The following is a 27,925-nucleotide window of genomic DNA, read 5'->3' on the forward strand; positions in this document are numbered from 1 at the left end:
CAACCTGGAAATGTAAGTGTTTGCATTTCTCTGTAGCTAAACGGTTATAACCAGACCGCACCAATGACTGCAAGGAGGCGCCAAATAAACCATGCAGGGCTGGGTACTGTGCATATTGACAATCCAATTAGGAGAGATACCATCTCTTACCTCCAGGATCTTCCCACCCACCCTTTCCCACTAACAGGGAAGGAAAAGGAGATTGCATATACACACATACATATATACAAATACATACAGGCACTCCCTGGTCTCCAAGCTTGCTCTGCTTTTCCTAGTTTCCCGTGGTAGCATGTTGGAGCAAAGCAACAAAAGGGATATAGGGAGTGATTGCCACTACAAAGAAAATCATTGCCTTTGCTTTTAGAAAAGCTGCTCTGCAATCCCAGGCAGGTAATATTTTTTTTTTAGATGCCTCATTCTGTTTCCTGTACAGGCCTGTCAATTTCCTTTATCCAAATGGGGCAGACAAATTGAAAATGTAACAGTTGCAAAGTCTAGTGGGCAACACAGATGCCTGGAAGAGTTTTCTATAGCAGAGAAAAATGAGGCCATTTTCCATTTTCCTTACCGTTTTCAACACACACACACACACAACCGGCAAAGCATCATCATGAAAAAGCACCACAGTATAAAAGAACACAACTCCCCAAAAAAGCTCGTGTGAACGGAATGCCATTTAACATTTTAATATATTATTTTCAAAAGACGTTTCACCGACGACCTCATTTATTAAAAAAAAATACAATATTTTAAAATCTCACTTAAGAAATGGTTTCCAAGGAAATCTGGAAAAAGATCAGTTTGAACTATAGAGGCATAACTCTCCCCAACTAATAATTTTAAAATTATAGCTCTTCTTAAATCCGTCACGTGCGATTTCCTCCCCGCAAAGAGTTTCAAACCAATGCCTTATTACAAAGGGGATTATTCTCGCTTCTCCAGCTCACATTCTCCTGAAAGAAGCTCCTTAGAATCTCCCCAACCAGATAAACACAACTGTTTAAATAACTTAAATAAATAAATAAGACGTTCTGGGGGAACTGCAGCCCAGCTGCTGCAAGTTCAGCCCCACCAAAAGGCTCACCTATGCGGCTAACTAAGGCAGGAAATTCCAGCCAGGATTATTGGGAGGTTTTTCCTTCATGCCTCCCCAGATCCTGGCCAAGGTGGAGATGATCAAGTGGAGGGAATCACCGAAATCAGGAGGCGGAGGGCCTGAAAAAATGAACGTTGGAATGCGATGGAAGAGCGCAGTGGGAAATTGAGAAAAAGGAATGGGAATCCAACGAGGCAGAAACAGAAGCATGGGGTTGGGCTAGATGACCCTTGCAACTCTATTCTATGGAGCTGGGAGAGGAATCCAGTTTAGACAGAGCTGTTATACCTCCTGAGTCCTGTCCTCTTATCGCCCTCCACGCAATACTCATTTTTTGGGGGGAGCCTTGACCGTGAAGGACTAAGCCACTAAGGGATAGGATGAGAGGTTTGCTACGGGGATGGTTTTCCCAAGCAGTTTTGAGCAAGTCTGCCCAACAGCCAACCTGCCTTTGTGGGCTGAAGACAAATAGGTTTAGAAACGGATTTTTTCCACCCTTCGGTTAACTGTTCACAGGTGGAGACAGGCAGGCTGCTCACTCACTGGACCCCTTCACGGTTATTGTCTCGAGGCGATACTGGTTCCATATATTATTAATTATTACTATATAAATCTGGTTTTATTTTTTGTCTTGCGTGTTTTAATGGAGAGCAAGATAGAAATGCCTCAGATAAAATAATGTCAGCCATCTCCTGCATTTACACCTCGTTTGGGGCAGCCAATACAGTGGGGGGGGGGATTGTCAAGCACCTAAGACGCTGCACCCAGCTGCGAGTGGCGTCTTGCATATGTGGAAAGCATCGCTGGCTGCAATACCGCCATCTTTTTAAAAACTTCCTTCCTGAAAGGAGGGTAGCATTTCCTGTCTGCTTCCTCCTGGCCTCCTTCCCCTTCTATCTGTTTCCAAAGCTTACTTGGTTAACGGTTTGGGCTCCGAGAAACCGACTTCCACTAGGAACACACACACATACACACACACACAGGGCAAAAGTCTCACCACCACAGAATCAGAACAGATTTGAACACAGCACATGCACAGCGGTGCCTTTCCGCCGATATTTAGAGGGCACTGAACGAAATACAACGAGCAAAGTCCATGGATCTCGACACAGTTCATATGGGGGTATTTGAAACAAACAAACAGAAGAGGAAATGGAGGTGAGATGTCGTTCCGTTTGATTTTAAAGAGAGGGTGACTAAGAGGACCAGATGCGACTCTGCCTGGGGGAAAAACCCAGTTGGGCCCAACTTCCGTCAGGTTAAAGCAAAAACAGCGTTGCCCTTCCCAAGGCGCCCGCCACTTCCTCCCTTGCTGGGTGTGCCAATTCCAAATTACATTTTCATCACAGCTTTGAAGGAGACCTGCAGAAGGAAAGAAAAACAAACATGCACGCTGTTGGAAACAAAAACAGAAAACTGCTGTTTTGTGGACTCCCACCCAAAGCCTTCAAGAAAGAGTCCGAAGGAGAAATCCACACAGTCAAGATGTCCGACACGAATGGCATGGAATTCAGAGAAGCTGCACTCTTATAAACAAGCAGAGTGCCTAGTCCTCCTGATATGTCCAGAGAAGGCTTTCAGTACACGGATGCTAGTTAGAGAGAGGTGTGCTTCTAGGGCGGGAGTCTGAATCAGGTGCTAAGGGCCTTTTAAAGCAGATTTTAGCTTGTCTATGAAGCAACACACCTGAGCTCACAGCTACCAGGGCTGCATCATTCAATAACATCCCAAACCTCTCTGGGAGGGGTAAGATGTGTGCCCACTTAGCTGACTTGATCATCCAAGTTGTGTTGTATGTCTTGGGGAAGACTTGCATTGTTTGTTGATGCTAGATTTATAATGTTAGGAGTTGGGGAGTGCTTAATATTTATATTCCACCCATCCGGCTGGGTTGCTCCAGCCACTCTGGGTGGCTTCCAACACATATAAAAGCATAATAAAACACTTTTCAACACGGGGTTGCCTTTAAATGTCTTCTACAAGTTGCGTAGTTATTTATCTCCCATCTGATGGGAGGGCGCCACCACCGAGAAGGCCCTCTGCCTGCTTTCCTGTAACCTCGCTTCTCTCAGTAAGGGAACCACCAGAAGGCCCTTGGCGCTGGAACAATGGAGGTGAAGATGCTCCTTCAGATATACTAGGCCAAGGCCGTTTGGGGCTTTAAAGGTCAGCACCTACAATTTGAATTATGCTCAGAAACGTACTGGAAGCCAATGTAGGTCTTTCAGGACTGGTGTTATATGGTCCTGGCGCCCACTCCCAGTCACCAGTCTGGCAACCGCATTCTGGATTAGTTGTGATTTCTGAGGCACCTTCAAAGGTAGCCCCACATGGAGTCACATCGCAGTAGTCCAAACAGGAGACAACCAGTACTCTGGAGAGACAGTGCGTGGCATTAAGGAACTACTTTTGAATATTTGTGTGTGTCTAACTTGCACTCAACTGACCCCCACAAGAATTCTGGCCTGCACAAGCGTGTTTGGAAAATTACGAAGGTTGCTCTGTAGAAATAAACTTTAAAAAGGGATATTCTAGGTCTGTGTTTCTTGGCTCTGCTAAGGCTTCTCCATGGTGATTTAAAAACAAGCCAAGTAAGAACTGTCCACACAGGAGGGAGATTTGGCTGTCTGGCTCTGAGTAACACATCTGCCATATAATAACACTGACCTACCTCACAGAGTTGTTGTGAGGCCAGCAAGGCTTTAAAAAGCCTCTCCGCTGCCTTCGGATGTTATACCTGGCTACTCTCTGCCTTGCTCATCCAACTCATAAATCACAACTGCTGGCAACTTATTTAAATGGCTATTTTCAGGAGTGATTTTAAAAGCCTTTTTATTGTTCTGAGAAATCTATGCACATAGGCAACAAAAGCTGTAAGAGCACAACTGGAAGGGATGTTAATGCTTTTAAAGCAGGGATGAGGGGTTTGTGGTTCTCCAGATGTTGCTGAATTAAAACTTCTACCGTCCCCGGCCTCTTGGCTCTGCTGGTTGCAAGGGCTGATGGGAGCTGGAGTCCCTCAACATCTGGAGGGCCACGGGTTCCCCATCCCTTCGTTTTACAAAGTCAGCTTAACATGACCAAAGCACCTCACAGACCAGCAAATTAGTACTAGGGTGGCTTGTAAATTCGGGACTCTCAAGAAGACATGCAGCAGGATCCCATTTGGAGATTGCATTCCCCTTTTTTATATAGTAGGAAGATCGGGGGGGGGGGGCAGAACAAATATGGGGTGCCTGGAGTGTTTTGCTGTTAGATTTTCTCTGGGATTTTGGGTCAAAATAGCAATGCCAACCCAAAGGGCTCTTTCGAGCTCCTTATAACTTCATTGGGAAATAGAAAGGATAGCTCAGTTGGTTAGAGCATGGTGCTGATAATGCCAAGGTCACAGGTTCAATCCCCGTATGGGACTAGGCGCTCCTCAGGGTCCCTTCCAAATATGCAATCCTATGATAACTTGAAAAGAGGTGGCAGTTTGGCCTGATCCAACCCCTGGGCAGGCTTGTTCATAATAATAATAATTTATTATTTATAACCCGCCCATCTGGCTGGGTTTCCCCAGCCACTCTGGGTGGCTTCCAACAGAATATTAAAATACAATAGTCTATTAAACATTAAAAGCTTCCCTAAACAGGGCTGCCTTCAGATGTCTTCTAAAAGTCTGGTAGTTGTTGTTCCCTTTGACATCTGGTGGGAGGGCGTTCCACAGGGCAGGTGCCACCACCAAGAAGGCCCTCTGCCTGGTTCCCTGTAACTTGGCTTCTCGCAGGGAGGGAACCGCCAAAAGGCCCTCGGCGCTGGACCTCAGTGTCCGGGCAGAACGATGGGGGTGGAGATGCTCCTTCAGGTATACTGGGCCGAGTCAGGCAGAAGGCATCACCTGCCACTGCATTTCTCCTTTCCTCTCATTCACGTTGTTTTCCGAGCTACTCCAGTGGTAATTTTTCAGAGCGCTTGAAAGGTCCAGAAGAGTCTGCTTCCAAGGTCTCTTCCAGACAGTCTGCCTGTTCAGTATTCACCCTGATTTGTTTGCAGGGAGACTAGGCAACACTGGCTTTTGAAGGACATTGGCTACTGTTTGTGGGAAGGTTAGATGGTGTTGCCTCAAAGCAAGCAAGTGGCCCTGCACTCTCCTTTGCATTTCCTTATTGCACAATGTTTCTCTTGGGACTGCACAGTCAGCTACAGTTGCCCAATTTGAATTTGCCTGTGTGTGCTGGAATCCCACCCAAAAAGAACGACAGTCTGGACGTGCCCAGGAAGTACAAGGGCAGGGGAGAAGGGCACCCCTGGGAGCCACATCTGCAGTAACAGGGTGCCCAGAGTCAGCTGAGGCAGAAGGTCCCTCTGGGTTATTCAGGGAGGCACACGAAGGAGGACCCCAGAGGGTGATCTCAGGGTCCGGGCTGGTTTATACGGGGAGAAGTGGTCCTTGAGGTATTGCAGTCCTGAGCCATTTAAGGCTTTGCAGGTCAAAACCAGCACTTTGAACTGGGCCCGGAAACTAATTGGCAGCCAGTGCAGTGCATTAAAAGAGAAAGGTATTATTCTTATTATTATTACAGTAATACCTCTTGTTACGTTTGCTTCAGGTTACGTGTTTTCATGTTGCGTCCCATGGCGATCCGGAAGTACCGGAAAGGGTTACTTCCGGGTTTCGCCGCTCACGCAGATGCGCAAAATGACATCACGCGCATGCGCAGAAGCGGCGAATCACAACCCGCGCGTGTGCAGATGTGGGTTGCATTCCTTTCATGTTGCGAACGGGCCTCCGGAACGGATCCCGTTCGCAACCAGAGGTACCATTGTAGTACTATTATTATTATTATTATTAATTGAATTTATATACCTCCCTATACCCAGAGGTCTCAGGGCGGTTCACAGAATAAAATCAAAATATAAAACCACAAAATACACAATCAAAATCAAAAAAACAACCCACTCGTAAACCACTTTGATGTTTTGTTTTTTGTACAAAAATCAATCAGTGTATAAATTTTATGAAATAAATATAATGTCTGGATGGCACCAGACTGGGGAAGGCTGAACTCCATTCTGATGGGTAACAGCTCTCTTTCCAAGAATCTGGATAGGAATCTTCCAGCACCACTGAGGTGTCTCACTGAGCCAGACCCATGGTCCGCGGATACCTCAGTATTGTCTACACTGACTGGCAGCAGCTCTGCTCTCCAGCCCAGGCCTACCCGGCAATGCCACTGGGGTTGGAAGCTGGGGCGCTCTGCACATGCACAGCAGATGCTCTACACTGAGCTATGGCCCTTCCCTCCGCACGAGGCAGGAAGAGAGGAGAGGGGCAGAGACTGACACTGATGGGAGGAGCCTCGAGGAGGAGAGCCCAGACAAGCCTACAAGTCACTGTCCGCTCTTGGAATCAGGGCGTGCCCTAAGTCAGCCTCAGCCAACCTGAAGCCCCCCTATCTGGGGCTGATGGGAGTTGTAGTCAAAAACAGCTGGAAGGCACCAGGATGGCCTGATGCTGCTCTAAGCGGCTGCCTCCTGTGCCAAGGTGAGAATTTCAGCGCTTTAAAAATGCAATTAAAAACACAATTAATTTAACATGAACTGGTTTTAAAAAGTGTCACTTGCCTCTTGCAGCCTTTGCCCCAAGGTCTCCTTGCTCCGAATGCTCTTCCTGTGTAAAAGAAGATATTACTATTGCAAAATACAATGTAGGGCCAGTCCTACATCACTAACCAACAGCTTCAGAGATCTCCTGAAGGAGCCATTTTTTGCTGCTGCTGCTGCTTTTTTTAAAAAAATGATATTTATTAAAGTTTCAAACAAAATTACAATAAGAAAAAAGAGATAAGAAAAAGAAAAAAGAAAATACAAAAAGCAGAAAAATAAAGAACAATTAAAAACAAATCAGTCTTTCCATATCTTGTCTTTCATTTACTTGTTTCCCTCACCTCCTCACACCTCCCTTTTTTGCATTCCAGTTCAATTAGTTAATTCAGCAAATCCTTTCCCTCTTTGTTTTTATCTTAATCCTTTGTCTTGATATATTATAACTTTAGATTCACATCTATTAGCAATCCATTTTTACATACACCTTTATAACATTGCTGCTAAAACCACTTAACTTCATTCCAACATCGTTCTAACATTCAATGCTGCTGCTTCTTTTGCTTCACACCTTGCCAACACTCACCACCCGACTTTGCCATTAGAGGGGCTAACGAAAACATGAGCTACAAATGGCAATTTCTGTTGAGAATGGGAAATATTTATCTATTTTTTACAGTGCTTACACTGGCACCACTGGCATCAATAAAATATTATCTTAAAGATTTCAAAATAGGTAAGGTAAAGGGAGCTCTGGACGGTTAAGTCCAGTCAAAGGCGACTATGGGGTGTGGCGCTCATCTCGCTTTAAGGCCAAGGGAGCTGGTGTTTGTCCACAGCTTTCCAGGTCATGTGGCCAGCAGGACTTCTGGCGCAACAGAACACCGTGACGGAAGCCAGAGCGCACAGATTTCAAAATACAACATTACAAAGGAGGACAACTATAAAATGTGGCAAAGTTAAATATAAATATAAAAAATAAGAACGAGAGAACACATTTCAAAAGAAGACATTACTTAAAGGAAGTCAAATATACCGTATTTTTCCATGTATAAGACTAGGTTTTTTTAACCAAAAAATTAGGTTTAAAATTGGAGCTCATCTTTTTTTTTTTTTATACACGGGTAGTGCTGAGGGGTGTTTTCTTAATTTGGAGTCCCCCAAAATAGGAGGCGTCTTATACACAGAAAAATATGGTATTATGTTTTTATTATTTATTACTACGGATTGTTCATTGGTGTACGTGGCATTTTGTGCATTTTGTTATGTTATTAAAATTACTTTTAAAAACCTAGTAGTGAAAAATTGGTTTATATTTGTAGTGTGGATCAGTTCCTAGAACAGGACTCTCAAAGAACAGGACTCCCCAGCCAAAACGGGGGGAGACAAGACAAGGCAGGTGCCCAGGCCTGTTTTGCAAAGATATCCATGTGGTACCTTGGTTCTCAAACTTAATCCATTCTGGGAGTCCGTTCGACTCCTGAAACCGTTCAGAAACCAAGGCATGGCTTCCAATTGGCTGCAGGAGCTTCCTGTACTCAATTGGAAGCCGCAGAAACACTTCCTTCCGGGTTTGCGGCGTTCGTGAGCTGATTTGTTCGACAACTAAGCCGTTCGAGAACCAAGGTACCACTGTATTCTGAACCTGGTGCTCTCCAGATATTTTGACACTCCAACTCTCATCGTGCTGGAGCTAATGGGAATTGATCGTTCCAAACATCCGGGAGGCAACAGGTTCGGGAACACTGATCTAACAGAAGCAAACATGGCTTTACCTGTCTATTTTGGTAGCTACGATCACCGTGAAGCTGCCTTCTGTATCTGGCAAATACGTAGAAGGAACAATGGCGTAATTCCCTGAAGAGAGGCGGCACAGCTGGCTTACTTCCTGCGAGTAGCAATGGGGCACACAACTAACCACTGGCTCCAAGTGCAGGAAGGAAGACGAAGGCATTTTCACGTTGTTGTTGTCGCTGGGGACCTAAAAAGGATTGCAGGCTGTTAAGAAGGCTGTGACCTTCAGATATCGACTCCCTTAAGTCAATGGCTGGGCTCAATTGTAACACAAAACCGAAGTCTGCCCACAAACCATGGTTTGTTTCAGGCCAAGAAACCAGCATCTGAAACTGGGGTTTGAAGGAGCTTGCAAGTCACAGCTTGCGCTAACCACAGTTTGCTTTTATGCCCAAATTCAAAGATGGCTGATAAACCACATTTGAGGGTACCGGTCTGCCTCAGGAAGGAACTGAACTGATGAGGGACAGTCCCAAGAAGATAGGAGAGAGAGACAAAGACAAAGACACAGAAGCAGAGAGAGAAGCAGTTCCAAACCATGGTTTATCGGTTGTACTTATGGAAGCTCCAACCATGGTGTGGGTTCTTAATCACGGTTAGCCACGGCAGAAAAGGCCTGTTCTTGGGTTGCCACCATCTGGACCTCAGGTGAAGGAGGCACACGAAGAAGGGCCTCAGAAGATGAATGCAGGACCCGGTCAGTTCATATGGGGAGAGTAGGTCCTTGAGGTTTCCTACCTGGAAAATGTGAAACCCTATTGGGCGGCACTTGTTATCTGGGCAGTGCTGGCGGAGGGCAATCTTGATGCTGCTCTGCCCCACGCCGGCGGGGACAGAGAAAGGGAAGCAGGGGTTGGTGTGGAAGGACGGGAAGTTGCGGCTGCCGCCGGCGTTCTGCCCTTTCCTCCAGCAGCCCTCCAGCCGGGCTGTGTCCCACTCGCCCCCCGGGAGCTCTTCGCGGATGGCGTTGTCGGGCGACGGGAGTTTTATCTCACTGCAAAGGCAAGGTGAGGAGGCCAAAGAAAAGAGATGGGGGAGAGAAGGGAGAGAAGTAGGGTTAACAAAGGGCACTTCTAGACCACAGAACCCATCATGGTGGTTCTGCGTTAAAAGGTCAACCCCCATTGGTCAGAAAATGGAAAGCGTAATGCTGGTGGACAACAAAAGAGGTTCAAAGACTCTCTTGAGGCAAATCTAAAAAAATGTAGTATAAACACCGACAACTGGGAAACTCTGGCCTGCGAGTGCTGCAGTTGGAGAACAGCCTTGACCAAAGGTGTCATGGGCTTTGAAGACACTCGAATTCAGGACGCAAGGAAGAAACGTGCGAAGAGGAAGGCATGCTTGGCTTCCCCATGGTCAACTCCTACCCGGAAACCTATGTCCCAACTGTGGAAGGACATGTGGATGCAGAATTGGGCTCCACAGTCACTCACAGACTCACTGTTAAAAACTGTGTTTATAGAAGACAATCTTATTCGGCTACAAGGGATCGCCAAAGAAGAAGAAGAACCTGGGTCACCAAACCCATATGTGATCCCTTAAATTGAGATTCATCTGGACATGTTATGCTTCTCTAAAATAAATTTATAGCCTGCTCCTGCCCACTCCAACCTGGCTTAAGACCTGATCTTGGAGGGGGAACCGCACTGCTTGATGACCTGCAGTGGGGCATGGACCACCTCCTGGTTCTCTTGGAACCTCTTAGTGGCTTTTCATAGAACTGTAGAGTCAGAAGGGACCCCAAGAGCTTTTAGTTCAACCTCCTGCAATGCAGGAATCACAGCTGAAAAATCCCTGATGGATGGCCATCTAACCTCTACTTTGAAAACCTCCAGCGAACCGTGAACCCCACAAACTGCTGAGGGAGTCAGTTCCACTGTCGAACAACTCCTATGGGAGGAGGTTTGTCCTCTTGTTGGGGGAGCTGGGCATGTTTAACCTGGGAAAGAGGAGACTGAGAGGAGATATGATCGCCCTCTTCAAGTATCTGTCACACAGAAGATGGGGCAAGCTTGTTTTCTCCTGTCTTGGAGGGTAGGACTCGAACCGATGGATTCAAGTTACAGGAAAGGAGATTCCGACTAAACATCAGGAAGGACTTTCTGACAGTAGGAGCTGCTTGACAGTGGAACAGTCTCCCTCAGAAGGTCACGGACTCTCCATCTCCGGAGGATTTAAAGCAGAGGCTGGATGGCCGCCTGTCATGTACGAACTAGTTGAGATTCCTGCATTGCTGGGGGTTGGACTAGATGTCCCCTGGGGTCCCTTCCAACTCTACAATTCTATGATAAAGCACTTGCAGTAACAGTGCCCACCATTATGTAAATCAGAGGGTGGGAAATCTCAAGACGCAGTTTCACACCAACTGCCAAGCTCGGTGGCACAGGACCTGCTTCCCAACCCTCAGCATCTCCAGGACAGAACTTGTGTCTGAAACTGCGGAGAGATGCTGCCATCCAGAGTTGGGAAAACTGAGCTAGATGGACTCATGTACCACCCTCCCTCCCCACGCTGCATTTCCTTTCTTTCGGATGCACCTGAGGGAGATTCTTCCGCTGGAGAAGACCCGAAGCAGGAAGTTGCCCTCAGCATCGTTCAGGAAGGTGCTGGGGATGACCAGGTAATAGCCAGGAGGGAGGTCACAGTGCAGGTGCACCTCTCGGTTGTAGGAGTGGCAAACGGTGCTGGAGACTGGAGGAGCAGAGAGCGTCTTTGGGAGGCTGAACTGTTTCTTTTCGACCTGGAGGGTGGAAAAGCAATGGCAGTGCTGCAGAGGTCTTACAAAGTCCTACAAGTGGTCAAGGCAAACACAGAGGAGGAACACAAAAGCATTCATGTCCCCTGGAAAGAGCTGTTTGTGCTTTGCCCCAGAAACCTACTGCAATGTATACAAAGAAAGCCCCCATTACCTGACCTTAGAACAGGTTTTGTGCTCAGCAGTATTATTATTTATTAAATTTGTATACCGCCCACCACCCATACATTTCAGGGCAGTTCACAAGATAAAACTACAGTCGTACCTTGGATCTCGAATGGCTTAGTTGCTGAATGTGAGTGTTCCAGTTTCTGAACATTTTTTTGCAATCGGGAAGACCAAAATTTTAACAAGGAATGGGGAAAATTTATAATTTATCTTAAAAACCACTGTAAACAGCTAACATCATTAGTAGGATTGGAATAACACTTGTAGTTTAATGTTGAATTTAGGATATAATGGAGATGTAAAAGCTTTGGATTATTATAGAAGATGCAGGAGGAAATGGTTAACAAAAGGACCCACAAAGGGGAAGAGGGAATTTCAGGAGAATCTTGTCTTTCTGTTGGTTGTTGGATAATTGACTGTAAAACTTTAAACTGAAAAACTAAATAATTGTATTTTAAAAAAAGAAACATTCTGTATAAGGAGGCGGCCCAGATCCCCACCCTAGCTGCTTGTTACCTTCCATATGTGGAGTCCCACCGCGTGGTAATTTTTGCCTCGGATGCCATCGTTTAAAGCGGGATCCGCTTCCACTAAGCGGGGCCAGTTGCGGATCCTGCCCGCCCAGTCGGTGCTGTGCTTGCGGTGTTTCTGCAGGAGGGCAATGCACACCTCGCTCTGCTCAAAGACCCTCAGCCAGAACTTGGGGTTCGTGGGGAAGGTGCTGTTGTTGCGGCAACCGCCTGCGGACTGGCCCCTCACCCAGGACCCGTACAGTTTCTGCGTGTGGCTCAGCACTCTGTCTGTGGGGAGAGATGGGGGGGGGGAATACCGTATTTTTCGCTCTATAAGACGCACCCGACCATAAGATGCACCTAGTTTTAGAGGAGGAGAACAAGAAAAAAAATATTCTCTCTCTCTCTGCTCAGCGCCCCTTCAGAGAAGTGGCAGAAGAAACAGAGCCCCTTCCATTTCTCCTCCAGCTTCGCTGAAGGGGCGCTGCACAGAGAGAGAAAGCTGTGCAGCACCTCTCCAGCGAAGTGAAGCCAGGAGAGCAACGCGAAGCCTCCTGAGCACAGTGGGAGGAGCACTCCCGCTGCGCTCAGGCTTCGCACGGCTATCCCTGCGCACCGATCCCTCTTGCTCTCCTGGCATTAGGGATAGCTGCGCAGCCTGCATTCGCTCCATAAGACGCACACATATTTCCCCTTACTTTTTAGGAGGGGGAAAGTGCGTCTTATAGAGCAAAAAATACGGTATGCACACATCGCATCACTGAGTGGTCAAGGGGAGACTGCATCGCTTTCCTACCAGTGTAAAGGCTCTGAAGCTGTCCTTCTTCAGTAATCGGGTACCCGGTTATGATCTCATCAAATTCCGCAAAGAACTCCTCCTCTTCGACCCAAAATTCTCCTTCCTGGATCTGGGACAACAGCTCTGCAGCAACCACAGGGTCCAGTTGGCTCCACCCTGGACCACTGAAGAACAAGAGGCAACAAGGACAAAAATGAATGTCAGTGTGGGGGTTAGAGTGCCGGACAAGGACCTGGGAGACCAGGGTTCAAATCCCTGCTCAGCTCACTGGGTGACTTTGGGCCAGTCACTCAATCTCAGCCTTATCTACCTGACAGGGTTGTTGTGAAGATAAAATGGAGAGGGGGAGAGATATGGGGAATAAATATAATAATAGATACATTTTTTATTATTACTATTATCATTATTCACAATGTCGTTCAGTGTTTCCCAAACTTGGGTCCTCCAGCTGTTTTGGGACTACAACTCCCATCATCCCCAGCTAGCAAGAACAGTGGTCAGGGATGATGGGATTTGTAGTCCCAAAACAGCTGGAGACCCAAACTTGGGAAACACTGGACATGGTACTTTAACGAAATACAAAAGATTAAGTCCCTACAGCAAAATAGAAATTTCCCCTCAACTAGCCCTGCAATGTCACTCTGAGGCACAGTGGGAAATTAATATGGAAGCTGCCGTTTTAATTTCCCACAATGCCCCAGGACCAATGCTACATCCAGGGCATTGGGGAAGGGAAATTAAAATGGCTCCTCCAAGACACCCTACAAGAGAGAGGCCAGGGCAAGCAGAGTGTTGGCTCCAGCCAGACCAATGGTCCCCAGGCATCTGCCCAAGGATGCTGAATGCCAACTGGGCTGGCAAGTTGGGCTCCTGGGTGAAATGGAGAACTACAGCTCCTGTGGTTTTAAGAGGTGTATAGAAGACAAGGTATGCCATCTGAAAGTTCGTCTTGTCCACAAGTCCTTAAGGTGGAGGAAGGGGCTCTGTCCTCTTCCCCACCTGGACACCTTCCTGAGAGACGGCCTATAAGCAACTCGCTTCCTGGTTTGAGGACAGACCTGAATAAGCATTTATGGCGTTTGCAAATGGCATCCGATGAAAGGCCCACGCAGGGACAAAAGCATGGCACAGGAGCATCCTTAAGAAACTGGCATGTGGAACAGCCACTCACCCCTCCCTCCAGGGCCCTTTCCAGCAACGCCTTCCCCAAGGGTTACGGATCCGCAGCAGGATGATCTCCTTCCGGGACACTTTGGAGAGGTCCTGCATGTCCACAACGATGAAGGCATGGAACTCCCCCAGTTCGCTGGTACCTGGGCATGCGGAGAAGGCAAGCAGTGGTTTAAAAAATGAGCAGCATTCATTTCACCCCCCGGGGAGAGGGGAAGAAATGCCCCACAGACATGCAAACATCATCTCTTTGCAATGGCAGCTCCCAGTTTATGGAACCCCCTGCTGGGATATGAGTGCTCAGCAGCTGCGAACTAGCAGCTCATTGTTTACACCATGTGATTCATCTGATGTTTCTGAGTGTGAGACAGGATGTTCAACGCTCTTCTCAGGGTTGTGTTCTCAGTGTAACTTGAGACCTTCCTGTTGTTGCTGCAAAGGGGGAGTGAGTGAGTTGTACGGAGGTTTCTGAGAGAGCAGACATGCTTTGTGCAAGCTTGTGTACAGTGTACAGTCCAGGAATAAAGTAGAATGGATTAGACTACTTTCAGACTGTTTTTCTTTCTTCTGCTGACATGCAAGGGGAAAGGCAGTGTGCATCTCTCAAAAGGGGAGTGTCGCTTATTACCGATCTCCCTGGACTGACCGAAGACCAGCCAGGGGCAGATCACCAGCAACAGGCCCCAGTGCCTGGGAAGAGGAGTCAGCCTTTCCCGAGGGGGCCATTCGCCAACACCCCCTTCCTATTATCTTTCTCCAGGCATCATTTCAAAGTCTTATTTATTTGCAGAAAACTTCAGTGCAGCCAGAGTAACTATACTGGGATAACCGTATCGCTAATGGTTTTAGTTACGCTTCTGGTTACTGAACTGTGTTTTAGATTATGGTTTCGAATGCTAACTGCACCTCAGCAATGAAATACAAGGGTGTGATTGTCAAAACCTTGAAAATGAAAACCGCTTACAACAGACGCATTTCAGAAAGCGGCCTGGTCATCCACAGGCTTCTTGCCCAGCTAAATTCTGAGACTGAACAGGCTTTAAAGAGCTGCATGTTTACCTTGCCGTGAGCTGAAGACGGAGCAGCTCATCACGCATTTCTCTTTCAAGTTCATCAGTCTCCTGAATACCGCCTTCTCCAAAACTTTGCCTGCCCTCTCCCTTTCTGTGCTCCGACCTGGGTCTTTTAGGGACCACCTCTCCGCTAGGCCTCCTGTCAGATCCACGAGAGCGTCAGCAACCTGGCCTGCCCAGAGCTGTTCGTAAGATCCATGCACCCTAGAGAGAGAAAACACAAAAACTCCAGGACATCATACCAGTACTTCAAAAGAAAGCTGAAGTTGGTGAAAACATGTAAAGTCCCTGCCAATCCTTGGGAAATCCGCTAGTGCATCAATTAGTGGCTAATGTATCAGAGTTACTGAGGCGAGTCAAGCCTACTAAATATTTTTGGTGGCTAGAAGCTTTCGGATGTGTTTTGCAAGACCAGGCAACTCTGATACATTGGGCACCAGCAGCCAAAATTATCCACACGAATGGAAAACGCTATGTCATCCACACGTATTTTTGTAAGGAAGAAAAATAAGTGCACCGGATTTGGAAAGCATCTAGAATCCTGCTGAAAAGATTTTTGTTTAGAAAAATCTGAATAGGTAACTAACTTTTCCACAAATTCACAGTCCTCACTATGCAGAAAGCACAGCTAAGGGGAATTCTGGAAAAGAAAACAAGGGCTGCAAAAGACACACAGGCCATGTCCGCACATAACACTAAACTGTGGTTTAGTACTGCATACAGGAATGGGAATGAGGCTGAGCCAGGCCTTGGGCTCCAACACTCCCCACCCAAGTTACTCCCATGCTGCTGGGAGAGTGACTGGGCCAGCATTTCCTTCCAGTTCCTCCTAATCTTAGCTTCTTCTTGAGTGTGAACCAAGAGTGGTGTTTCATCACAAACCCTGGCCAGTTTAACAAGCCAATTCCACAACCCATAATTCAACAGGGGCTTGTTTTAAAACTGTACAATGCATAATTTTTCTTGATTTTATCCACTGGGAGAGCCCCATCAAGAGTAGCAGGTAAGTCTTTGCAAGAAGTTTTGTAAGGTGAATTATTTGAAATATAGCAAAAAAGACAATGAGAAGAATTATTAGTTAAGGGTATTAAAGGTAATATGAAATTAAGAAATGTATAAAGGTAAAGGTACCCCTGCCCGTACGAGCCAGTCTTGACAGACTCTAGGGTTGCGTGCTCATCTCACTCTAGAGGCCGGGAGCCAGCGCTGTCCGAAGACACTTCCTGGTCACGTGGCCAGCGTGACGAAGCTGCTCTGGCAAGCCTGCACCAGAGCAGCACACGGAAACGCCGTTTACCTTCCCGCTATAAAGCGGTACCTATTTATCTACTTGCACTTAAGGGTGCTTTCGAACTGCTAGGTGGGCAGGAGTTGGGACCGAACGACGGGAGCTCACCCCGCCGCGGGGATTCGAACCGCCGACCATGCGATCGGCAAGTCCTAGGCGCTGAGGTTTTACCCACAGCGCCACCCGCGTCCCAAGAAATGTATAATATATGATAAATAATGGAAAATCATCAGAGGCATTGACAGAAGTCCAAAAATATTGTATAGGATGAGAAGTTATGTTGTATGAATGTTGGAATTAATATGTTAAAAATTAATAAAAATGTACAGTGGTACCTCGGGTTACATACGCTTCAGGTTACAGACTCCGCTAACCCAGAAATAGAGCTTCAGGTTAAGAACTTTGCTTCAGGATGAGAACAGATATTGTGCTCTGGCGGCGCAGCAGCAGTGGGAGGCCCCCTTAGCTAAAGTGGTGCTTCAGGTTAAGAACAGTTTCAAGTTAAGAATAGACCTCCGGAACAAATTAAGTACTTAACCCGAGGTACCACTGTATTAAAAAAAAAAGAAAAAGGAGCAGGTAAGTCACAATAGGAACTGTCGTCCTATAATTAAGTTCCTGGGATTTCTGGGCTCGTTTCTCTCCCAGAAGTTAAGGAGACCTTTTGAGCCCTAGAGGGCAAATGTTTGGCCTGTCACTTGGCTCTGCCCAAAGAGGAACAAGGCAACACAATGGACTTATTGTCAGTCCTAAAAGATGAGCTGTTTGCCCTTAGGGAATTATCAGGGAAATCCTCTCATTTTGTATTAATTCCCGGTGTCAAAGTAATGAAGCCAGGCAAGCTTTCAAATGTTTACGCCCCTTCAGGGTTCTTCCGACCACTTCCATGTGTGGAAGATCACACACAAAAGGAACACTCAGCGCAACCAAGACTTGTTTGAAAATTGCTGTGTGCATCTGTGCAGCCGGGCACCCGGTTTGCAATCCCCTCCAGGGCAAGTCCCTCCACACGTACTTGGCATAGGCCTTTTCCAGGAGAGGGAGCCAAAACACATCTTCTGTCTGGCACTGCGAGAAGCAGAGTTTGCCCCCCAGGCAAGGCAGGCGGTCGTCTATGGTCACCTCCACCCAGTGCCCAAATTGCCAGACCCGGCAAGTGAAACAGCCTCTGTATTTCTCATCTCTCCAGCTGGGCTGACCCGGAGGTATCACCTGCGAGAACAAAATAGGAGCAAGTCAGAGGCAACAGGAGCAGGCAAAGGCTTTTGCATTCCGCATCTGTGGGCTCGCTGCTTGAGGGTGCAGGCGCCCGAAGACTCCTTTCCTTCCTGCCTTCTTAAAACATAGCAAGATTCTAGTCCTTATGGCTATAGGAAAAAATCTTAAAAGCATATGTGCAACCTGGGGAAATTGCACAAGGAGCAGGGCAGTGCTTTGGTAACTTATGGCCCCTTCTCTACTCTTCCAAACACACCTTGGCCAGACATCCGTATCCATTCTTCCTCTCATTTCCTAAACAGAAACTTCTGCTTAATATGTGAAGTTTAATCTGACTGGGAATCAGTGGTGAGATTTGCAGTGATTTAAAGGACCTGTTTTGAATCAAGCAGGTAATAATGCAGTAAATGTAGAAGTACCATCAATGAAAGATTGGCAACATAAATGTTTTGAAATGATTGAATTAGCAAAAATGATGGCAACAATTAGAATGCAATCTAATCAAAATCTCAAACAGGAATGGAAATGCGTAGAAGACTACATGACCAACAAGAATTTATTGATTTGTATAAACTGATTTCACAAAGTTAAGTTAAACAGATATATAAGAATGTATGTTTAATTATTAAGATACAAAAATACAATCACAATAACAAAGTTATAAAATAATAACAAGGAAGTTATGCACAGGTGGAGGGAAGACACAGGGCAAGAAATAAGAAGCAAATAAGAAATGGCTAGATGTTGGTACATAATGGAATGTGAAAATGTGAATTTATAAATATAATGTATATGTATTACTATGTAAAAATTTCATATTTTTATTGTGACATTAATAAATAAAATAAAATTAAAATAATGCAGTAAAATGCACCTTACGTTTCAGAGGCACTGTGCCAAGCTAGACTTCCTGGTGCCAGAACAGATAGAGAGTCAAACATCCGCAATCTGTTGTCCTCCAAGTGTTTTGGACTGAAACTCCCATCATTCCTGACCATTCATCATGTTGGCTGGGGCTGGTGGGAGTTGTAGTTCAAAACATCTGCAGAGAACCAGACTGTAAGAACACGGATCCTCTCCCAATCAAAGAAGCAGCACTGTCCTGTACCTTGGCCAACAAGTATTTACTCTTCTGCAAAGCGGCACAGGCACACAGGAACCAGCAGTCTCCCAGCATCCCTTGCTTGACTTGCCACTCATATTGATTGTCGGAAAATAATCGAGGTGTAGAACATATCTCCTGGTGGGGAGAAAGAGACAGTGCAAGTTTAGTGCTAACTTTTTATAGAGCCAATTGTATTTCAGGATTTAACAGCAAGGCTCTGGGATTCTGCTTTGAGTGGTTTTACAGAACAGGTTGGTTCTATTCCTTGGAGGTTTTTAAGCAGAAGCTGGATGGCCATCTGTCACGAATGCTGTGGTGGAGATTCCTGCAACTGCTGGGGGTTGGACTAGATGACCCCCAGGGTCCCTTCGAACTCTACGATTCTATAATTCTATTGCACGTTCTGTACTTCATCATTTGTGACTAAGCCAGTGCTCCCCGCTCCCTGCCCGATTCACTTGCTACCTATTTTGAAAAGTTGCAGAATTAGTTAAAGCATATAAGTAATTTTATTATTTTATTATTAATTTGGGCTGGTTTTTTGGTAGTTAAGGAACATGTTTTCCTCAAATTAAGCATGAGGCAATTGTGTAACAAGTCACTGCTCTGGAAAAATCTGGAATGGTGTGATCATACAGGTACTCATTATCTATAAATGGGCAGCTGCTGTCATGGGTCATAAATCAACCCTCAGATGCTGTGCACAGAGGTGGAAAATAAACCTAAGGTTTTAAGAATGAAGGAGGAAGTTCTGGGGCGAGAAATAAATGGTACTGTAAGTTTCCACCAGCTAAGACAGGAGCCGATTGTTTCGCACCAAAATAACCTCCGCTTGCCCCATCCCAAGCAAACCTGCATTTCCTAGTACAGCTTCCCCACTGTTTTTCAAATGTGCATGAATTTTTTTTTTATAGTAAGGGAAACGGGTGGCGCTGTGGGTTAAACCACAGAGCCTAGGCCGATCAGAAGGTCGGCGGTTCGAATCCCCGCGACGGGGTGAGCTCCCGTTGCTCGGTCCCTGCTCCTGCCCACCTAGCAGTTCAAAAGCACGTCAAAGTGCAAGTAGATAAATAGGTACCACTCCGGTGGGAAGGTAAACGGCATTTCCGTGCGCTGCTCTGGTTCGCCAGAAGCGGCTTAGTCATGCTGGCCACATGACCCGGAAGCTGTACGCCGGCTCCCTGGGCCTGTAAAGCAAGATGAGCATCGCAACCCCAGAGCCACCTGTGACTGGACTTAACTGTCAGAGGTCCTTTACCTTTATGTCTGCATAAAGACAGGGGTGCCCTGTTAAAAATAAAACGTGGTTTTGCAAACTTTTCACTTGAAGCACAGGAGCAGGAATGAGGTTGATCTGGGATTCTATTTGCACAATTAGAATGGAATGAAGGAGGGTGGGGATGAGTGTGTTAACAACCCTTCAAAAAAACAAAAAACCATTGGAGGTAAACACCGGCTGTACCCATGGAGGCTCCTCACATGATTTCTAAATCACCTGGGAAGCATCCTTCCCTACAATTGAAAAGGCTCCCTGTTTCAGAAGCTGACCCTCCACATTGGCAAGGACAAACAGACTTGCATCCTTGTTCCCACTCCGTCTGACCACATGGAGTACTAAAATCCACCATGGCTGCTCTTAAGAGCCTTACTCTTGTCCTCATCCTGGGATGATTTAAAAAAAAACAAAAAACAAAAAAACACCCCAACAACTTACTGTATTTTTCGTTCTATAAGACACACCAGACCATAAGACACACCTAGTTTTTCGAGGAGGAAAACAAGAAAAAGAATATTCTGAATCCCAGAAGCCAGACCAGCAAGAGGGATCGCTGCGCAGCGAAAGCAGCAATCCCTCTTGCTGTTCTGGCTTCTGGGATAGCTGCGCAGCCTGCATTCGCTCCATAAGACGCACACACATTTCCCCTTACTTTTTAGGAGGGGGAAAGTGCATCTTATAGAGCAAAAAATACGGTAAATTTGTTATTTGTTCGGCTACTCACTAGTGACTAGGATTTTGCTTTAAAAAACCCCCACATCAGTCAAATGGTCTCTATAGGCTGGTGGGTTTTGCATGTACTTTATTTATTAATTAATTTAATTTTAAAAATTACACACCACTTGACAGTAAAAAAAAACCCTTCTGGCGGTTCCCTCATTGCGAGAAGTGAGGCTACAGGGAACCAGACAGAGGGCCTTCTCGGTAGCTGCGCCCGCCCTGTGTAACGCCCTCCCATCAGATGTCAAAGAGATAAATAATTACCTGACATTCAGAAGACATCTTAAGGCAGCCCTGTTCAGGGAAGTTTTAAATATGTAACGCTGTACTGTTTTTAACACTTGATTGGGAGCCGCCCAGAGTGGCTGGGGAAACTCAGCCAGATGGGCGGGGTATAAATAGTAAATTATTATTATTATTATTATTACTAAAACAGATTAAAATTGCCCCAACTTCCTAAGCAGATGGGTAGGCTTGTCTAAACAAGAATGTTATTTGCAGGCACCAAAAAGAGTACAGTGAATGTAGTGATCAGGTGGGATTGCTATGAGGAATTATAACAAATATAGAGTAAGCCATCTGTGTCAGCAATGAAAGCATTGCGTTGACTGGGTTTGAACTATTTTGATATGATTCTTGATCAATCCACACCTCTGCATCTCTGTTCCATTTCTCTTTCTTGACAAGTCACAGTACACAACCCAGTTGCTTCGCCAGGCAGGCATCCTGGGTCATCAAAGACAGTGGGCAAGTTTCTTGGAAGTAGCCTTTCTGATATGTTAATCCTAGGATGTTAATCTTAGGGCCAGGAAACAGGTTTCACAAGGTGATAATGATCGCTGTCCTCCTGGCCATCCTTCTTATCATGTGTATTGCTTGTTTATGACCTCAGGGGTTGCCAAATGCACTCATTGTAGTTTTTTTTTATTTACCCCATGCTTAATTAGTTTTGGTAGTTTAACTTTTCGCCACATGGGGTTTGTTGAAATGCTCAGAAGAAATCTGATTGGTTCTTACGAACACTCTGTAAAAAAGTTCTTTTGTGAATAAAACGACCTGGGCCAGGGGCTGGAGGCACACAGAGAGAGATTATTATACGCACCCTTCCCAGAGTCTTGCTGGTTCAAGCCTCTGTGTGTATTCTTATTAATCAGAGTTCAATCTTTCCTTTACTTTGGGAACGCCTCAGTGAAGGAGCCTGCTTGCTTGATCTCAAGAGGCAGGGAGTTCCAACGTGCAGGAGTTGCCACACTAAACAATCGAGTGCTTAAAGATGTGGAACGGGTCAAAGGATAAACCAGGACATTTGTGGTATGAAATGTTACTGGATTTCACCTGGAAGTTACAGCACATGCACTGGTTGGAAGTGAAGCAGCTTGACTACTCCAAAACCTTGGCCGATGCAAACAGTATTGAAAGTGGGATTGCATTTAACTGCCCTGAGCACAAATCATCACGAAAGCACAATAAATAGGGTGTGTGGAGGACCCAAGACAAACCTGAGGTCTCAGCCAACAAATCTCCCCTCTGAAATGAGCCAGAGGAGTCGAGTAGTTAAAAAAGAGAGAGTCGTCGTTAGCCGGAAATGCGAGGTCCTTGTAAAGATCTCCCTTGAGATCCGACGGCTCCCGGTCTCCCAGCATCTTCTATGAAACAGCAAATATTTGCATCAATGTCAGAGGCTGCAGGACTCCAGTTTACACCTGCAACCATGTTAGAAAGGAGGGAAAGGGACCACAGTTATAAAGATACACACTGTCAGAAAAGAAAGGGTGGTGGGAGAGGAGAGAAAGCAAAGAAGACATAATAATAATAATAATAATAATAATAATAATAATAATAATAATAATAATTTTTATTTATACCCTGCCCTCCCTAGCCAAGACCGGGCTCAGGGCGGCTAACACCAAATATAAAAACAACTGATTAAATTACAACTTAAAAACAAGATTAAAATACAACATTAAAATGCAGCCTCATTTCAGTAGGAACTCAAATCAAAAACTTTTTGGGGATGAAAACGTCAAATCTTCACCAAGGCCAACTTTCCAGACTGGTCCTGCATGGGCCAGAAAAAAGCCAGGGAAGTCCCCGAATAGGAGTTCCATCACAGAAGGAAAAAGGAAAGAGGAAAGAGGGGGAGGAGATCAAGTTGATTCCAAGCTGAAGGCCAAGCGGAACAACTCTGTCTTACAGGCCCTGCGGAAAGAAATCAGATCCTGCAGGGCCCTGGTCTCATGAGACAGAGCGTTCCACCAGGCCGGAGCCACCACTGAGAAGACCTTGGCTCTGGTTGAGGCTAATCTGACTTCCTTAGGGCCCGGGACCTCTAGGGCATTGCTATTTATGGACCTTAAGGTCCTCCGTGGGGCATATCGGGAGCAGCGGTCCTGTAGGCCCCCAAAAAGAGGCTCCTTTCTAATACAAGAGCTCGGGATCACAGAATGGACTGGGCAGGAGGTTTTGAGTCAGATAAAAGGAAAGACTTCTTCATGCAAGGCATAGTTAACTTACAGAACTCACTGGGAATGGCCACTAGCTTTGAAACAGGACTGATCAGATCCCTGGGCTGGTTAGGCATGACAGTCAAAAGGAACCTCCAGCTTCAAAGGCAGTATACCTTTGCACAAAAGATTCAAGAGGCAGAGAGCAAGAGAAGGCTGTTGCCCTCACAACTTACTTGTGGGCTTGCCAGAAACTTTTGGGAGTCCATTAAAGGAGGGATATTAGAGAAGAGAACTGCAACGTCATTTGGGGATGACTTTGCGCTGTCTGTGGACCAAGTCCAGAGATGCTCTAAAATAGCAGAAGCGAATGCTCTCCTTACCCTATAGGTAGCCAAGAAAAATCAGACTCCTGCTCCCCCTGGCGTGAAATGAACGTTAAGTCACTTACCATGCCTGCTCTCTGTTTCCGTCCCCTTTACCTGCAATAGTCTTCATTCAGAAACCGCGGATACGTCCTAAAGAAGCCATAAGCTGGGTCTATACAAATCGGGGGGGTACAGAGAAAGGAATCAGTTTGCATGGGGAAAACCAGACTCGATACTAGTGATTCCCAACCTTTTTTTGGCCGTGTCCCACCTGAGCATCTCTAAAATCCTGATGCCCTCCCCCCCGTGACATATAATTCTTATTATTCAAAAAGGGAACTCCTATTCACGCGGAGGAAGCCTAAAAGGCCATTAACTTGTTCTAAACTCATTCTCGAATTGCCTCCCTTAAAAATCAAATTGCCCCCCTGTGGGGTGTGTGCCCCACGTTGGGAACCACAGCTCTATACAGTGAGGAGCTGAGTGAGAAACAATGAGGTTTTCCAGGCCTTTCAGGCAAAGCAAACAGAATCAAAACTCTGTAACCGGAAACTCCAAATTTCTGCCCCCGATATAAATATAATTTGCTGTTCTTATGAGGTTGGCCCTGGCTGAGACGGCGATGGTGATGCCAGCATTGTCAGAACAGGATAGGGAGATATGGCAAAATAAATGAACATTTTCCCATTTATTTGCAAAGAGCCCCATTGGCAGTATAGATATAAAGCAGTATTGTGCTTTAAACCATCATAGCTTCCCCAAAAGAATCCTGGGAACTGTAGTTTGTTAAAGGTCCTGAGAGTTGCAAGGAGACCCTCCTTTCCTTGGAAGCGCTACGATTTCCGGAGTTCCATGGGAATACGGGCTGGTTGTTAAACCACTCTGCAAACTGTAGCTCCATGAGGGGGAATAGGGGCCTCCTAACAGCACCATAAAGGGACGTGGGTGGCGCTTTGGGTTAAACCACAGAGCCTAGGACTTGCCGATCAGAAGGTCAGGGGTTCGAATCCCCGTGACGGGGTGAGCTCCCGTTGCTCAGTCCCTGTTCCTGCCCACCTAGCAGTTCGAAAGCACATCAAAGTGCAAGTAGATAAATAGGTATCGCTCTGGCGGGAAGGTAAACGGCGTTTCCGTGCGCTGCTCTGGTTCACCAGAAGCGGCTTAGTCATGCTGGCCACATGACCCATGTCTGCGGACAAACACCGGCTCCCTCGGCCAATAAAGCGAGATGAGCGCCGCAACCCCAGAGTCAGTCACGACTGGACCTAATGGTCGGGGGTCCCTTTACCTTTACCAGCACCATTAACAAACTACAGCTCCCAGAATTCTGTTTTTGCTGTTGCATGACTCGGCACAAATGTATCAGGTGTTTGGAAAGGAATGCCGCCTTTTCATTTATCTATCATTATTTTTAAAGGGCAGTGTTTATTTATATTTTATAATTTTATATTTAGACCTTTTATTATTATTAAACAACTATCTGACTTTTAGAGGACATCTGAAGGCAGGCCTGTATAGGGAAGTTTTTAATATTTGACGTTTTACTGTGGTTTTATTATTTGTCAGAAGCCGCCTAGAGTAGCCCGGGCAACCCCCTGTCAGATAATAATAATAATAATAATAATAATAATAATTGTATTTTTAAATGAATATTTTGGATTGCTCTTTGCAAATCGCTTAGGGGTTTTCTGTCAGGTAAAGCGGTATATAAATGTTGTACAATAAATAAGCCCTTCTCGTGTGGAGGCAGTTTGAAGAGGCCGCTCCCTTCATCGCCAAGACAACCCTGCTCACACTTCTTCCCCACACAATGCCAAGCAACAATGAAATGCTCACAATAGCCCCCACAGAAAAAAACCCATTTATGGGTCTTTGCGCCCACACCACACATTTAAAGCACATGACTTGCCTATGCCAAAGAATCCTGGGAACTGTAGTTTGGAGATGGCGCTGGCACTTGTGAGGGGGCAAATTACAGTTCCCAAGCTTCTTGGGGGGGGGAGTCTTGCGCTTTAAATGTACGGTGTGTGGATGCGACCGCAGGCATCCTTGGACACAACTGACCCCCCCCCAAAAGCGACATCAGAAGCGCAGCAGAGCATCTTCACCTTCAGCAACCCCAGACTCACCACAACCAACATGGATGTTGCATCGCCAACACCATGTTCTTTCATGCCATCAAAAGCCAGCGACACCTCATGTCCCTTGTCCCCCACAAACGCACGCGGGGCCACACCGGTGGACATGTCAGCCTACCCCCCTCAGGGCTGGATTGAGACCTTTAGAGGCCCTAAGCGCTTTAGATTTTGATGCCTCCGTATATGTCTAATTCAGCCGACACGACCAAGAAACATGTGAGCTTCAGTGGACTGAGTGGCGCTTTGCCAGTTGCCAGATTCTAATTTTGTTGTATTTCCAAGATTAATGTATAACATTAATATCTATTATTATTATTATTATTATTATTATTATTATTATTATTATTATTGTTATTATTATTATCATCATGTATGTATATGGATGGGCGGGGTATAAAAAATAAAATTATTATTATTATTCTTTTTATTACGCAATTTTTTTCATTTATGTAGGAGGCTTTAAATTGCTGTGGTGGCCCCCTTCTCTTGACGCTTATTTTGATTCATGGTTGATCCAGCCCCGATCCCCATCTTTCTCACCGCAGATCCAAGCTATTTCTTTATTTCTATCCTACCTTTCCTCCAGGGATCCCATGGCAGTCTCCTTGATTCTCCCCTTCCCCATTTCACCCTCACAACAACCCTGTGAGGCAAGGTTAGGTTGGGAGCCAGTGACAGGTCACCCGGTGTGCTTCATGGCTTCCCAGGGCCCGGTGGTGCAACACCCCAAGCCAGCACAATGCATGCCATCCCCCCCAGCCCCATCTTCTAAATCTGTGCTTTCAGCTGCTGTGCAACAGGCTGAACTTTAATCAGGAAAAAAAGAGAGAGGAAGGCAGCAACCCACTTCAGGGCATGATGATAATTTCCACAACAACTAAAAAGCCCAGGCGCCTTGTTCTGTGTTGCATTGCATCGCCATTCCAAGCAGAAACCCCCCACCCTGGACTACACCGAAGGCCTGTCCATCCCAGTCTTTCAGGATCTGCCCAGCAAGCCGGGCCTCCCCTGTTTTGCGCGCCCAGCACCTGTGAGTCACAGGTACAGTGCCTCGGAACATGGAGGCTCGCTCGGTGCCCTGCCCGATCGCGGCCGTTTGCGCACCCCCTTTTAACGCTATTCAAGCAAATGGCCACCTCCATTTCTGGATGGCAGCGAATGCCAGGTTCCCCGCCTGGAATCAAGGCAAAGCCATGCCTGGGGCAGCCCTACCTTGGCCACACACCAGCTTCCGCTTCCTCCCCTTGCCCTAGCAAACAAAGCCCCTCTTGCTCTCTTCCCATGGCAAAGCAACTCTGCATGCAGGCAGGCATGGTCGTGCAAGCAAGCAAGCAGCCCCCTTCGCCCCTTGCACAGCGCGCTCTGCATCCATCATCCCCGGTCCCACCTTTCAGCCAGATCGCAGCGGAGATCTCCTCTCTCCAGCCAACCCAAAGGAAGGTCCGAAGCACACGATGCAGCCACGACCAATGGCAAAACCCCCTTGTTCCCGGTGCAAAAAACACACACACACACACAAACCCCCGTGCACTACCTTTGTAGCCTAGAAAACTACTATTCCCATCATGCATCTGCGACGACGAGCTGCAAGGCTCCCAGCATGCCTTGCTAGCCGGAGAAACTACACGTCCCAGCATGCCCTTGGGGTATTTCCTCCCTCTCGCCTGTGCAAAACTGTCCCGGGGTTGTTGTTTTTTTCTCCTTTCAGATCTTTGAGCGTAGGCAAGCTGTGCATTTTCTAAAAACAGTAACTCAAGCTCTGGCACAGAGTGCCAAATAAGAGGAATGGTTAGTAGCGCACGGAAATGGAACCTCCCGGTTATTAACCCGCATCTGTTCCGGCGCGTAACAAAATCTGGGTGCCTTGAATTCAAAAACTGGGCTCCCTCGTCTTCTGCAATGTTTGCTGTCCTTGCAGTGCAGACCACAGCTTGTTAGGTTTTTTTTAAAAAAATAAAAATCTGCTGGCAAGATAAATCTTAACATTCCAGTTGTTTATTTGCACCCGCCTCGCCTCTCACTTAATTGCATGACTAAAGGTAAAGGTACCCCTGCCCATTCGGGCCAGTCTTGACAGACTCTAGGGTTGTGCGCCCATCTCACTCAAGAGGCCGGGGGCCAGCGCTGTCCGGAGACACTTCCGGGTCACGTGGCCAGCGTGACATCGCTGCTCTGGCGAGCCAGAGCCGCACACGGAAACGCCGTTTACCTTCCCGCTAGAAAGCGGTCCCTATTTATCTACTTGCACCCAGGGGTGCTTTCGAACTGCTAGGTTGGCAGGCGCTGGGACCGAGCAACGGGAGCGCACCCCGCCACGGGGATTCGAACCTCCGACCTTTCGATCGGCAAGTCCTAGGCGCTGAGGCTTTAACCCACAGCGCCACCCGCGTCCCAATTGCATGACTAGAT

The 27,925-nt window shown here is 46.6% G+C and overlaps 1 protein-coding gene across 5 annotated transcripts; it reads right to left on the bottom strand.

Annotated features, from left to right (window-relative positions):
* Nucleotides 1-659: 659 nt before the first annotated feature.
* Nucleotides 660-27,069, bottom strand: CAPN10 (calpain 10). 5 transcript variants are annotated; one of them, XM_077929641.1, is made up of 14 exons: nt 27,051-27,069; nt 23,462-23,550; nt 22,066-22,212; nt 18,574-18,705; nt 17,263-17,459; nt 14,946-15,163; nt 13,888-14,029; nt 12,714-12,880; nt 11,922-12,205; nt 11,020-11,222; nt 9,218-9,473; nt 8,461-8,666; nt 6,707-6,752; nt 660-2,461 (listed from the first exon to the last, which is right to left on the bottom strand). In XM_077929641.1, the coding sequence occupies exons 2-14, from the start codon at nt 23,462-23,464 to the stop codon at nt 2,432-2,434; spliced, it is 2,031 nt and encodes a 676-aa protein (XP_077785767.1). In that variant the 5' UTR covers nt 23,465-23,550; nt 27,051-27,069; the 3' UTR covers nt 660-2,431. The 5 variants fall into 5 exon arrangements, with proteins under 5 accessions (XP_077785767.1, XP_077785765.1, XP_077785768.1 ...); XM_077929639.1 differs by lacking the exon at nt 27,051-27,069 and adding an exon at nt 26,904-27,042; XM_077929642.1 differs by lacking the exon at nt 27,051-27,069 and adding an exon at nt 26,904-27,042 and having other exon boundaries at nt 22,066-22,269.
* Between the last annotated feature and the right edge of the window lie 856 nt (nt 27,070-27,925).

The sequence above is a fragment of the Podarcis muralis genome, chromosome 6 (genome assembly GCF_964188315.1).
Source record: "Podarcis muralis chromosome 6, rPodMur119.hap1.1, whole genome shotgun sequence".
In the NCBI taxonomy this organism is placed as follows: domain Eukaryota; kingdom Metazoa; phylum Chordata; class Lepidosauria; order Squamata; family Lacertidae; genus Podarcis; species Podarcis muralis.

Bases quoted from the DNA above. Each gene is read 5' to 3' on its own strand.
- CAPN10 (XM_077929641.1), bottom strand. The intron at 12,206-12,713 runs GTAGGAAAGCGA...CTCTCCCCACAG, and splicing joins GCTTCAGAGCCTTTACACTG to ACAGAGTGCTGAGCCACACG. The intron at 9,474-11,019 runs GTGCATCCGAAA...TTGCCTTTGCAG, and splicing joins AGCGGAAGAATCTCCCTCAG to TGAGATAAAACTCCCGTCGC.